Genomic DNA, 13,948 nt, shown 5'->3' with positions numbered 1-13,948 from the left:
GGGTATTTTTTAAATAATAATGTACACCATTGTTTAAGGACATAATGTTTTTATTGGTTTTATTTCAGAGGAATTATTGCATTTTTCAGGGAGACAAAAGTGGTCTTGAAATTCTTTGAACATACATGTTTGTCATTTGTCAGCCATTTATGTTGCAGACAGTTGGCATTCAATCCAAATAGAATGCTGTACTTATCGTCTTTCCTTTTCTAATGTTAAGTATTGGTTATTTACAATATTTTATAATGATATTACTAATGTTTTTCTCGCTCTGGTTTTAGCTTCTTGCAGGTGCCAAGGTGAATGAGTTAACAAAGCATCGTCAAACCGCTCTGCACTTAGCAGCTCAGCAGGATTTACCCACTATCTGCTCTGTACTTTTAGAGAACGGAGTCGATTTTGGAGCGACAGATGAGAATGGAAATAATGGTAAACAATAAAGAATAGTGGGTTTTTGGCCTCTGATTTTGAGTTCAATTAGAATTATTATAATGTAACAGGAGCTATTAAACCTTCAACCTGTGGGTTAAGCAGTTGTGTTATTGGAGGCTGTCAGAGCTCCAGGATGTGTGGTGCAGTACTGTGATGGGTGTAAGCTACAGCAAGAGGAATAGGATTTGTAGTTCACGATCAGTCCAGGCTGTTAATCCAAGCTGTGTATGCATTCAGTGGTCCATCAGGAGAATAGGTGTGGTTGTGGCCAAAGGCATCTGAACAGAGATTTCCTAGAAGCCAGCTATTTGTTGTCCCACTAATACTAAATACACCTCATCCTGATGTATTGCAACATCCTTGTCCACTACTATGACTTCTTCCTGTCCCTACCCGTCAATGTGCTATCTATCCAGGCAGCTTTATTATGGACTGGAAGTATCCCGCAGTATGATTTTCTCCCCACCCAGTTGGCTGAAGATTGGATATCCTTATGAAGAACTTACTACTCACAGTCCAAGGCGTATAAATTAACCCTATGACCAGCTCAACATTGTCTAAAGAGACCTAAGACAAATCTGCCTTCCTTATCTACAGTAGTTCTACCAATCTACCAATTATGTGATGCAGGCTGCAGTGCAGTAGCACACAGATCCCCCTCAGCTTTTAAAACAACTTGTCTCCACGTTGCACATGCGATTACGTATGTATGCCATATGCCTTTAATGGAGATTGAAAAACTGTATCCGCTCTGACTCTAGCAGGATTAGAGAGAACCTTACATTGCTTTTAGCTTCTATTGAGCCCTTTGACATTCTGAGATACAAAACTGAGTGGGCTCAACCAACATTAACCAACTTTCTTCTTTGTAGAGTAATATAATCTTTTATTGATTTAACTAAGGTTTTATCAAAATAAACACAAATCATCAGTGCATTTCCTAGTGCACAATTCTAAAATAAAAGCATGGCAAGTTAATAAAATCAATAAGATAACCTGTAATTAACAAATATGATCATAATACATAAAACATACAGTGTTCAAATACTAGAATCAAAGTTGACCATTACAATCTCAGTCCAAATTGCAGAAGAGATAGTTGTTAAAACTTTACAGATCAGTCAGTAGATGCAAAGGAACAGGGAGGATAATGTCCTGTGTCTGTTTAAAGATAGATATTCAAAACCAGGCCTGGTGGTGGGGGAGATTTTGGGAGAACACCCTATTATGGTGAAGAAGGTAGAGACAGAGTTTAGCCAAACCCAATCAAGCTCGGGTAGCAGAGCAGCAACGCTTTGTCTCAGGAACGGTGTGAGAGTGGTCTACGGCTGCAATGAGTGCACACAGCGCAACAACAATAATTCCATTTAGACGGATATGTATATGAATATACAATAGGTTATTAGGCTTTGAAATACACACTAAGCAAGTAAAACCACCAGTCAAATATTGTCACACCAACACTATAAAACAGATATATACATCTACCCTTACGAGAAATAGAATAGCATTTGATTTGATGACTAGTAAAACAAAGGTAAGTACTCTGATTCATTTGAAATAGAACACTTCAAGATAATCATAGAACAGCTCCACTAGCTATTATAAAGTCCAACCCTAAGATGGTTTGGGGCCTTGTGCCCAAATGTCACAAGTAGATATTTCTCAGGATGGTTTGTAAAGAATTGCATTGATGGAGTTATTGATGGCGGGACTCCCATTTCTCCTGCGCACCTCTTCCTTCATTGTTCCTGAATTAAGCCTGCAGCCTTGTTCCTGGTTTGTCTGGGAACCAACTCCAGGGTTCTCATTAATTATGGACGAATTGTGGGGATGACAAACTTGTGGAACAGTTTAGGCGCTGGTGGGATATGATAATCCAGTGGTCGCTGTTAAGCGAATTAATTTAGACATATGGTCGAGTCAGGTCTTTGTCATTCGTTTGGTTGTTTATTTCATGATTAGTTTGCACCAATGAAAACATCATAATGGAAATGAATGGCAGTTTTTGACATGGTAAATCGCTACACAGCCGACGCGCGTTTCAACCTAAGTCTTTTTCAAGGCCATTTGAGTTAGGGGGTTGGTTCCAAATTATTGTAGACTGGTCCTCCCAAAGCCGTGTGAAACGCTTTCCAGAGAAACGCTCGCCCGACCACAGCACGCCAAACCCGGCTAACGAACGGCCATCGTGCCCCCCTGGCGCCCTTATCTGGGAGGACCAGTCTCATCAGAGACAACTGCTGGTGTTCTGGAATCTGTTGGGGATACAATAGTCTGTGCTTGGCCCCGTCAAGGAAGGCCCAGGCATTGTAGGTGTAGAGGTTTATAGGCAAGATTTCTTTTTTAGGCAACTTTGCCTCCATATTCTATGGACCCACCAAGCTTTTGCTTTTCAACCTGTCCTAATTCTTTACAGAGAAATATCAAATTTCAAAGCAAATCAACACAATAGAACACAAATGTAAACCAGCTGCTCATTTTGTCATGGGGAAACCGATCAGTCCTTCAGGCTATAAGTACTGGGAAACTATGTCTCCCATTTGTCTTTTACTTTTTACCTGCTTGGGAAACTTTTTAAACAGTGCACACAGTGTCTTAAAATGCAGTGCAGTGGGATTACCTCAGCCTACTCTTTTAGACTGGGGATTTTTGGTTACTTTTATATGTGCCTAAAGTCAAGCTGGTGGCAGCAGTTACATTTTTACAATTTTTGCAGTACTTTTAGTGTGCACATTCACGTTTACCACGTCTGACTACTAAAAGCGGCTAGTGTCCCAAAATGGCAGTGCCATGATATTTTTCACTTGTTCTTTGGCCACATTGTTTCTGGTCCTTCTTCCTGCCTTTTCAGGTCAGGAAATCCCATATTGTCATGTGTTGCCTGGGAAAGCTGCAATTTCTTCCATACAGGGGTGTTGCTAGTTCTGGAAAAGATCGGTGGCTAAGCTAATGTCTGGCGGGATTCGGGGCTAGCTATAGCCTTTTGGTTGTAGTCCCTGAGCTTCTATCCGGGGCTACAACCAAAAGACCCAGGGCTATAGCCTCCTAAGCCCCCCCCAGCAACACCTCTGCTTCCATATCTATACAAGATGGGGCCTACTGCCCTTAGTCACAAGTCCCAGTACAAATCTTTTCTGGAGGCTAGGTGTCTTTAAAGGAGTCTGAACAAGTGTTGGCAAAGCCAACAGTCAGTTGTAAGTGTTTCAAAGTTGAAGATCAAATGTTTTAAAGTTCAGGGGGTCAGGGAGTTCTTGACCAGAACTCTACTGATCGCAGTCCGGCAAGGGAGAGGTAGAAGAAGGACTTTGCGCTCTTTAAACCCTATGCAGATATGTGGGGTTAGGAACAGTTATGTTTACTCCCCCTGACGTATGATTCACTCAGGGACCAATTCTGTGGTTTCTGAAATTGCTGGGCCCCTTGCCTCATGTCTTGGATCTGTCTGATGAGGTCTGGGGTTTGCTAATAGAGAGGTCCCTTTTGGCGTTGGGATTTAGGTTCGGCTAGTCGTTGGTTCTGCGCTCTGGCGAGACGGTTCCTGGCTATAGACTGAACGGCACGATGAAGGAAAGGACCCTATCACATTGTCAACGACCACAGATGACCCAGGGACACAATGCAGGCAGAGATCAGTGATGGTCACTGTGAACAAATGTCGAAAAGTGGACCCGAACAGGAGCAAGTCGTGCAAAGCCTCTCCTTTGTACTGGAGAACTGCACTTTCTGGGGGAGGTCTCTTGTTTCAAATGCAAAGGGTCTGCAGAGTCCCAAGTCTTAACTCGGGACGAAGACTGATGCTGCAAGGTAGCCAGCACGGACGCTGGTGAGCCCACTGGATAGTTCAGGAAATTTCCAACGGCAGGATCATTAAGCAGGGATCAAGACAGGTTCTTCCCACCAATCTGTTAGTTGAAGCACTAATTAAGGCCTTCCGAAGATCAGCAAAGGAGCAGGGCTTCTCCGGGACGGTTGATGGAAGATAATGCAGGGTGGCTGCACTGATGAGTTCTTGAACTTCAGCAGGATGCTCCTTTTCATAGGGGTATTGGCTCCAATGACAATCTGATGAATGACTGCAAAAGTCCTCCTTTTATTATGGATTCGAGCTGAAACTGCCCCAATCCGACCAATGATAGGGCTCTTCACTTTTCAAACTGACAGGGGTTGTCCAGTCATGGACACCCTCAGGCCACCACATCTGCCTAGCAACAGACACACTTTGGCATAGATGTGGGCTGGGACCAGACAGTATCTGCCCCCACGTTAGGCCGCAAACACTGTCAGGGAGATTTTTCATATTTTGCCAAATCCCCTCTACGTGTGAGACCCCGCGTACCCCCCACCCCCTGGACGTTTTGCTGGACTCCTGGATCCTTTTATCTGTTCTCCTGAATGAGTGGGTATTCTCGCATGCAATTTAGCATTGTATGGCTTAATGCCTTTTAGAGTACAATATATTCTTCAGTGGCCCTTCAAAGAGATTTTCACCTGACCATCTTTCATTTTGGTCCACTTATGGTAGAACTTTATAAAACTTTCCCCTTGGTATACAGAGCCCCAACGTCTAGTATAAGTCTGTACCACTCAAGGTTGTATAGCCTGGCAGAGCAGCCAGGCTTATCTTAGGAGGGAGATGTGAGCTGTAGGTTGGTACAGATAACATACACACAAACGCAACACAAGCCCGCAAATATTGCCAAAGAACCAAGCTAAAATCTCATGGCATGGCCATTTTAGGGCACTAGCCACGTTTATTAGCCATACACGGTTAAAACAAATGTGCACACTTAAAATAATGCAAAAATGGTACAAATGTATCAGCTGCCGCCAGCTTGTCTTTAGGCACATATACACATATACAAGTAACCAAAATTCCCATATGTAAAAAGCTAAAGGGATACAAAAGTATCTCCAATGCAATGCACTGCACTGTAAGGTGCTCTCTGCAATGTTAAAAAGTACAAGAATTAAAGAGGATAACCTAGTTTCCCAGTACTGATCATCTAAAGGACTCATCATTTTCCCCATACCAATGACCAACATGAAAGCAAAGCAAAGGGAAGTGAAGCTGAAGGCTTTACTTCCCTTCAACAAGTCAGAACAGTTTTAAAAACGGAGCAAAAGGAATAGGGGTCAATAGGAGCTTTAGATGGAAAATTGCAAAAAGCTAAATCTTTCCTAATATTTCCTAACCAACTTTAAAATCTTTCCAATATCCAGTGCACTAGAATTAGTCCTTGCAGATAACCGACAAGAAAGGGTGGACACTAATAAAGATTAGGGGACAGTGGTTCACCAGAACCCATCAAGTCTCATTTAATACTCCTGATGTTTTTTTATTTATCTTTTAATGATCTCTATGTAGCTTACCTTTTAACTTTTTTTTAATACCAGTAAGACTGACATCCTTATCATTTGGATCCCAGCTCCCTCGTTACCTCCTTCTCTCTGGCCACCCTCCATGGGCTTCTTCCCCTCACCCTATTGTGAGGCAAAAACCATTGTTGTCATCTTCAACTCCTCTCCTCTCCTCACATCGCGGACCTTGCCTACTTTTAGCTGCACCTCCTCAGAGACATTCTCCCTTTCCTCACCTTGCCCGAGAAACGCAATGTCTCCAGAGCTCTGGTCCTCTCCAGGCTGGACTACTGCAACAGCCTCTTCCTCAATCTGCCTAAATCCTTCTAGCTTTGCACCCTTCAACTAATCCAGAATAGGACTGCAAGATTTATCCTTGGCCTCAAGCCCAGGGACCGCATCTCTCCAGCTCTAAAATCTATCCACTGGCTCCCAGTTGTTGAGAGAATCAAGTTCTAGACCCTCTGCATCATACACAAGGCGTTATGGGGCCCGGGACCCCACTACATCCAACTCTCTCGCTATAAAAACCTCCCTGGAAAGATCCCTTTGGTATTCTAGCTCCAACTCTCTGCAGATCAGACATTTTTCCAAGCAGAGACTGTGGGGTTCGGGGGGAGAGATAGATCGCTCTCTTCTGCAGAAGCCTCCCTCTGGAATGGCCTCCCTGCCCCTCACAGGCTTGAACCGGATCTACTTAAGTTCCAGAAGCTTCTCAAGACCGTCCTTTTCTCTTCTTCCTTCCCTCTCCCATTCGCAGCTAATGTCCCCCTCTGCCGCATTTTTGACTAGCTGCCTGGTTCCTTTGTCATTCAGGGCACCGGGCCCTCCTCGTCCAGTCTACCCCGGCACCTCGGCCTCCCCTGATCCCCCCCCCCGCCACCCCTTCACAAAACCAGTACTTGCCCTACCTGGCTCCCTCCCCCTGTACTAGCCTGGTGGGACCTGTACCTCTACTGAGCCTGATCCAGCCGTGTACCTGCACTTAGCATGTGGACCTTCATTTCCTGCACTCCCTCCATTACCCTGGCACTTGTCCACCTTGCCTTCCCTTAGCACTTGCCTAGCCCAGGGGGTCCCTTCCTCCCCCCTCCTCTTTCTCCTCCCCTCCCCAGCACTTGCAAGCTTTCCACTCCGACCTGCACTTCCCTTCCCACCTTAGCATTGGCACATTCTGCTATGACCGGCACTTCTGCCTCGACTACCCTGCACTTCTTGTTACTGCACTTGCACGATCCGAATGACACAAGGCCTAGTAGGGACGTTTTTGTTATTCTTCATCCCTGTTATCCCTCCCACCCCCACCCCCTTTTTGTCTTGTGGCGCCTTGAAACACCATTTGCTCTATAGGCACATTTCTAAATACCCAATAAAAATAAATAAAAAACCCTTAGTTCATAAATAATCTACATTTCTGGCTGAGAGAAATATGTCTTCCAATTATTGTTTGCGTGACCTCCTAACTAGATGCTGCCTCAGATTTAAAAGGAACATTTCTAATTCGTTGTTTAAGAGTGAAAGAGTGAAAAAGCTACGATCATCACAGGGTCATGGTCTCTGCACTGGAGCCCAGCTCCGCCAAGTTAAACTGTGCTCTGCTCTTTTCTACGGATAGCAGCAGGAGTTGTGCTACAGGGTGATATTCTTTGTTTACTCTTGCAGCTCTTCATCTTGCTGTTATGCATGGGCGTCTCAACAACATCCGTGTCCTGCTGACGGAGTGCACAGTAGATGCTGAGGCCTTTAATCTAAGGTGACTTGCTAACATTAATCTTGCAGCCAGCTACAATATGTTTGTTTTGAAGTGCATCATTTGGGTTAGCTATTTACATGTCCCATAAATTGTTGTTGTAAAAAAAATGTATGAAAACTTTAAGCATCGAATTTACAATACATACAAACACATTTTTCTTAATAGGCAATTATGATAATAACCACATAATAAAAGCAGTAAAATAGAGGATAGCATTGCTCGCAACCTCGAATCACGTTTTGGCAGTCGAACAGGCCTTAACAGCTTCTCTAGTACTTAGGCTACCGAGCCTTAATTCAGGGATAAAGCAGTCAGTATTAAAATATAGTTAAAGGCCCTCTTTCTTTGCAGTCAAGCCCTGTGCAAATATTGCGCTGTTGCAAAGACAACACAGGGAGACAGTCTTTCTAAGAAAGCTCACTGTTTCCACTACACAACGGGCTCCTACAACCCTCAAGATAGGTCTCAAATACAATTTTCTCAAAAGTTTTTGTACAAGGGCAAATCAGTAGGAAATGTACCAAAGTTTCACATACTGCCCCAAACGTTGGACATTTCCCCCACTCCACGATATTCCATGATTTTGTAAATGAGGTTACCGGGAATATTCCCGACCTCATCTGAAAATACAAGGATCTTTCATACCTGGGTTAAATAAATCTAAGTACTTCTGATATCCCCGCACCAGGTCCAGTTCAATTTATTCTCTCCCAGTCGTGATGATCTGAGCTTTCATTACCAATCGGGCCCTGGATCTATCTTTAGCAGAATCATTAAGGCCCTTCACAAGCCGTTGTGAGCAAGCTATAGGATTTTCCCAAAGATCTTTCTTCAAGGGCATACAAAAAATAAACATGGACAGCCCAGCCCAAACCTTTGCCTCCCTCCAAAGTCATTAGATAAGACTGCATGTCCCGATAACTCTCCAGCACCCCATGTTGCCATAGTTATATCCAGTACAAGACAGGGTTAAGGGCCACCTGAGACGTCAGTGGATTAACATCAAGCTCTAAATATACTAAGGCTGATGGAGCACTTTCGGGAAGTATAAGCAGTTTCTTCAAAAACTTGCGTTCCCAAAGATCCAGTTTCCCTGGGGCAGCTTGTCCCCAGATCTCCGAGCCATAGAGAGCGGCAGCAAGGGCTTGGTTTTTATACAGGTTAAGGGCTGGTGAAACTGAACCACTAATGTTCCAAATATGAAACGATCTGATGGCCCCACTGTATTTCCCCAGTGGTGTTCTCAACTTTTCTACCTGTGAGTTCCAGCCACAAGTCTCCTGGAACCGGAACCTAGCCTGCTGCAGGGGAACCCCATTCACCTCGACTGTCAGGGCACTACTTTTTACAAACTTAGGTTTGAAAATCATCACTTTAGATTTCTCAGCATTTACCTCAAAACAGAACTCTGCATTTTGATAGAAAAACATTAAGTGATTTTTTTTTAGGCCTTGGGGCGTAGTTGAAAGAATAACCGCATCGCCTGCTTAAAAGAGTGCATGGTATTTCTTATCCACCATTTTGGGTAAGTCCTGGCATTCTCTCATCAAGGCATCTATGGTTTCCTGAATATATAAGTTGAAAAGGAGGGGAGCCAGGACACACCCCTGTCTGACACCTTTATTAACATTAAACACAGGCGTCTCCTCACCTCCAAGGTCGTAACATACTGCTGCCAAAGAATTGGTATGTAGTGTCCTAACTATCATGACCAAGTGGGGGGGGGGGCATTTCGAGTTGACAGAATATTCCACAGAACTTCTCTTCTGAAGACAGAGTCAAAGGCTGTGCGTAGATCTAAAAATACTGCATATCATTTCCGATTTTGCAGGGCAAAGTGCCTCTGGATTAACAAATATAACATAAAGCACTGATCAATCGTCCCCCTATTTTATTCTAAAGGCCGCAGGGGATCACTGATCACACATTCCTGAAGGTGGCAAAGAATTACCCTATCAAATGTTTTCCCTGCTCCATCCAACAACGATATTGGATGATAACTGGCAGGGCTTTCTTGACCACCCTTTTTTATACACTGTGGTGATGATTGATCGTTTCCTCGAGGAGTGCACTGAGCTCAAAGCAATAATTGCATTGAAGACTTTACACAAGATCGATGCCCAGGTCTGATGAAATAAGGTCAGGACCAGTGCCTTTGCACTTTTTTGGGCCCTCAATGCTTTCTCTACTTCTTGTACAGATATAGTCAAAATTCGTCTGATAATTTTATCAGAGCGGCAGCACCCGAGCTTACAATTGCAGAGCAGCCCATATTTGCATGACGCCGATAACATTGATAAACTGTCAAAAGCTGGCACGCATTGTTACAGCGGAGCCGCAGATTATCATGGCCACGCCAAGAGGGAAATGCTGTTTTCGCCTGCTGTGAAATCACATCACAACTGTTGGTTATGAAAGTCCTCTACTATGACATCACAGCAAGACGATACAACAACTTGAAGCAGACATTTTTCCCATTGAAGATATACAGTATAATCCAGTTATTTTGAGTAATGGAACTAAACTGAGGAGTGATGTATCTAGTTGATTTTATCAGCGTCTCGTTCATTCTGGGGGTATATGTAAGCACCAAATTGTGCTTTTGCATGATGAGCATTAGCTGACAATATATAAAATCATACCGTCAATTCACTTGTGTTTGTGTCATGCCTGCGCCATGGGCGCACACATTGGCAACCTTCATGGACTATTTGTTATTCATTTATCTTCAGAATACTTACTCTTGGAACAGCCCCTATTCACACTTTGGTACTTAATTCCCATTTGCGTCACTTTGGTGCCTTCTTATTTAACTCAACTAACTACATGTACCACAATGCACCTTGCTACAGCTATCAATTCCTGACCATTCCCATTCGTCGGCATTGGAACCACAATCCCCAGAAGCCCTAGGGATCAGTGCTGCTTCCACCATCTCAGGACCAGAGAGGGAGGTGGCAGATTGTATTCAGGTGTGCTGCTCCAGGTGCTGCCAATTAGCCTGCCTCAGTGCAGGGCAGGGCGGTATTTAAGCAGCTGCCTGCAGGAGCTCAGTCTCTTGCATCAAGAGTCCTCCCAGCCCCTTTTTGCCTTTTGACTCGAATTTGTATGCTGTTCCTTCTGCTGCATTTTCCTGCTTTTGATCCAGTGCTCTTTCTGGGCTCCCTGCCTTGCAGCCTGCTACACCCTGCTGCCTACAGCCCTAGCCTTTTGGGCTCCCTGCCTCACTGCCCTGCTCCTCTGGGCTTCCTGCCTTGCAGCATGCTACACCCTGCTGCGTACAGCCCTAGCCTTTTGGGCTCCCTGCCTCACAGCCCTGCTCCTCTGGGCTTCCTGCCTTGCAGCCTGCTACACCCTGCTGCCTACAGCCCTAGCCTTTTGGGCTCCCTGCCTCACAGCCCTGCTCCTCTGGGCTTCCTGCCTTGCAGCCTGTTACACTCTGCTGCCTACAGCCATAGCCTTCCGGACTCCCTGCCTCGCTGCTCTACTCCTCTGAGCTCGCTCCTTGCTGCTCTGCTCCGCTGGGCTCCCTGCCTTGCAGCCTGCTACTCTCTTCTGCTTTCAGACCCTCTGGTCTCTCTGCCTCAACGCCCTGTTCCTTTGGGTTCGCTCGTTGCTGCCCTACTTCTCTGGGCTCTCTGTCTGCCGCCTACTACAGCTCTGTCCTGCTCCTCTGGACTCTCTGCCTTGCAGCCTACTACAGTCCTCTGCTATCCACTACAGTTTTTCTGTACCTTGTGCCATCTGGTACTGCAGCCCTGCTTCCTTGTTTGCAGCCCCCCTCTTTCCCGGCTGCTGCTCCCTTGCACTCTTCCTTGTTTGCAACCCCTTGTTCGTGATCCCTGTCCTTCTCTTCCTTGACTCCTCTGTCCTCCCCTTTAGTTTACCCATTTCTATTGTACTGTTTTTTTCCTTCATTCCCTTCTGCTAGATTTCTCTTAGACTTCCTTGTCCCTGGTTATTTCTGTTCTTGTCTCTCTTGTGTCTTATGTTGATCCTTTGTACAGAGCTTGACTGTTAGTTTCCGGCAGGCAACCTCTGCCCCTCCCCTTGTCGTGTTTTCTGTTTAACAGACACCCACAGCTGTTGTTCCCAGCCATGAGCAGACAGAGTGGGCCTCTGTAATAGTAATCTGTGCAGAAGGCTGGAGTTTCCAAAGGTCCGTGGAACACTCTTTTTCCATATCTGCATACACCCCAAGAGGGAGTCCAGTTTGTTTGTATCTTTGTATTTCCTGCCCCTTTCTGTTCACAACTACAGTTGCCTAGTTTTCATTCTTGACGAGATTCCTGCTGTGTGTACTTATCTGTCACCTTACATCAGCACAGCCACCCAAGCCCTACCTGGGGGCCCTGTGCCACTCTTGACAGAGTGCCATCCTTGACAGTTTGTTAATCGTTTTTGTTCCTAATTCAAGTGAAATGGTCCAGTTCTTACTGTGTGCTTTTATTTGGCTACCAGAAATATCAAAATGTACAACATTTCGGTGTATCACACAGATTTAAACTACTAAACACAGTGACGCTGCGTGGTCTAATTTTGTAGTTGGTGATCGGGCCGTGAACTTGCACCGCCATCCACTACCCAAAAGCAGTTTAAACATGTAGGCTATTTGGGACTTTATCAGCCTACATGATGAGCCAGTTTAATTATCAGATCTAGTTATTTAAATGAAGGTTTGAATTAGTAATGTTTCTGGCAAAAATGAAACGCTTTACATTTACAAATTAAACTGTGTTTGCGAAAATAGATGCATGTATGAATGTACCGATGGGGGGGTGTCATTAAATATAAGATGCAAAGCAGCCTTTCTACGTTTTTGCACTAAATAACCACTGATTTTATTGGCATATTTGTGTGATTTGTATTAGGGGTCAATCGCCGCTGCACATTTTAGGCCAATACGGGAAGGAAAACGCAGCTGCTGTGTTTGAGCTCTTCTTAGAGTGTATGCCGGAATACCCTTTGAATAAACCCGATGCTGAAGGCAATACAGGTGGGCAAAACATGCAGTGTTACATTTTGCAGTAAACAGTTTTATAAGTTGAAAATTGAAGAAAGGAATTTGTTAAACCGTCCCAAGTGTTTTCTTGCTGTGGAGGGGAAGTTCGAGGGTGTGTACACCATTCCAGTGAGCGATTGCTAACCCAAGTCACTTCACAGTAAAGAAAAAAGAATAACTTTTTTTTTAGAGATTTAAACATGCCCTCCTGTTGCCAAGATATGTAAAAACCCTTCGAAATTACTGCCTTATTTTTGCTGCATCGTATTGTGTGCATTTAACACCCTTTTAATTTTATGTTAGATAAAATATGTTTAAAAACTGTCTAATTCCCATTTACATTTTTTTTTTAAGTCTGTCACTGTACTGTACTTCAGCAAATGATCTGAAAAGTGGCTTGGCGGCAAAGACTGGTGACTTAAGAAAATATAAGCAAGGAACGGTTGAAATAAGCAGCATGTTGGTGTTCTCTAGATGTGGTCTGACTCTGCTCTGAGCACTCTTGCTGTATGCCCCGACTGGCCCTCTCATTGCTACTGTGAGGCCTGTGTTCACTTCTGGAATGATGTACTGTTAGTTTGAATTTTTTTCTTGTGTGTAATTCTCCCCACTTGTGAGTCCTCCAGCACTTTTTGCTGGACTATTCGATTTTTTGTCTGACTCTCTTGAATGAGTGGGAACCTTTTTCTCCCACTTACTCATTTATTTCCTGTGACTCCAGAAACCCTTTTTGGTTATTGTTGAAAGAGTCTGCTTTCCTCCATTTATTTGTGGCATCTCTTTACTATTGCAACAAAGCACTTTGTGAAGTGAGCTTCCCTCTCTGTTTTCTTTTTATTTTACTCTGCTAACTTGATGTTGCCAGGATAGGGGGATACTTTTTATCCTAACTATGCTTTTCTTTTGTGAGATCAGCTCACCCAACCTTATGTGGAGAGCTGAGGGGATACATGGTATCATGTTCTTTTTTCTCTTGTAACTTTCTAGTTACAGTGGCAAGTCTATCTGAGTGGCTGTGGTAGTGGATGATTTTCTACTGATTTTTATGAAACTTATCTTGCAGGCTGTATTCGCAGCTGCGGTAAAGGACACAAGGGCCACTATTTACCTAAAATGGAGCCTGTCTGCCCTTTCTTGAGCCTTCTTCTGCCAACCTGTGTGGGAGAAGTCCTGCTCACTCTCATCTTTGACAGGCTCCCATTGAGCTCCACGTCCCCTGTGGAGTCCATCAAGGCTCATGCGTATCACCCACGCTCTATAACATATTTACGAAACCACTCTTTGATATTCTTGACTATCTGGGTGTCACCTACACAAATTATGCGGACGACACCCAGATACTCATCCCTATCACTGGGGATTATGTAACGGACACCAAAGCGCTTAATGCAGTCTACACT

At 44.3% G+C, this 13,948-nt stretch overlaps 1 protein-coding gene across 4 annotated transcripts in view; it reads left to right on the top strand.

The window, feature by feature from the left end:
- ANKFY1 (ankyrin repeat and FYVE domain containing 1) overlaps window positions 1–13,948 on the top strand; it is a 912,707-nt gene that overhangs the window by 827,654 nt on the left and 71,105 nt on the right. For all 4 annotated transcript variants that reach the window (XM_069614723.1, XM_069614722.1, XM_069614721.1 and 1 more), the window contains 3 exons: window positions 282–429; window positions 7,456–7,546; window positions 12,418–12,542. In XM_069614723.1, the coding sequence (XP_069470824.1) occupies window positions 282–429; window positions 7,456–7,546; window positions 12,418–12,542 (364 nt within the window). The remainder of the gene's footprint in view (window positions 1–281; window positions 430–7,455; window positions 7,547–12,417; window positions 12,543–13,948) is intronic.

The sequence above is a fragment of the Ambystoma mexicanum genome, chromosome 9, assembly GCF_040938575.1.
Source record: "Ambystoma mexicanum isolate Mex_15411 chromosome 9, UKY_AmexF1_1, whole genome shotgun sequence".
NCBI lineage: Eukaryota > Metazoa > Chordata > Amphibia > Caudata > Ambystomatidae > Ambystoma > Ambystoma mexicanum.
Note: the sequence above shows the minus strand (reverse complement) of the source record. Positions and strands in the feature narration are given on the sequence as shown.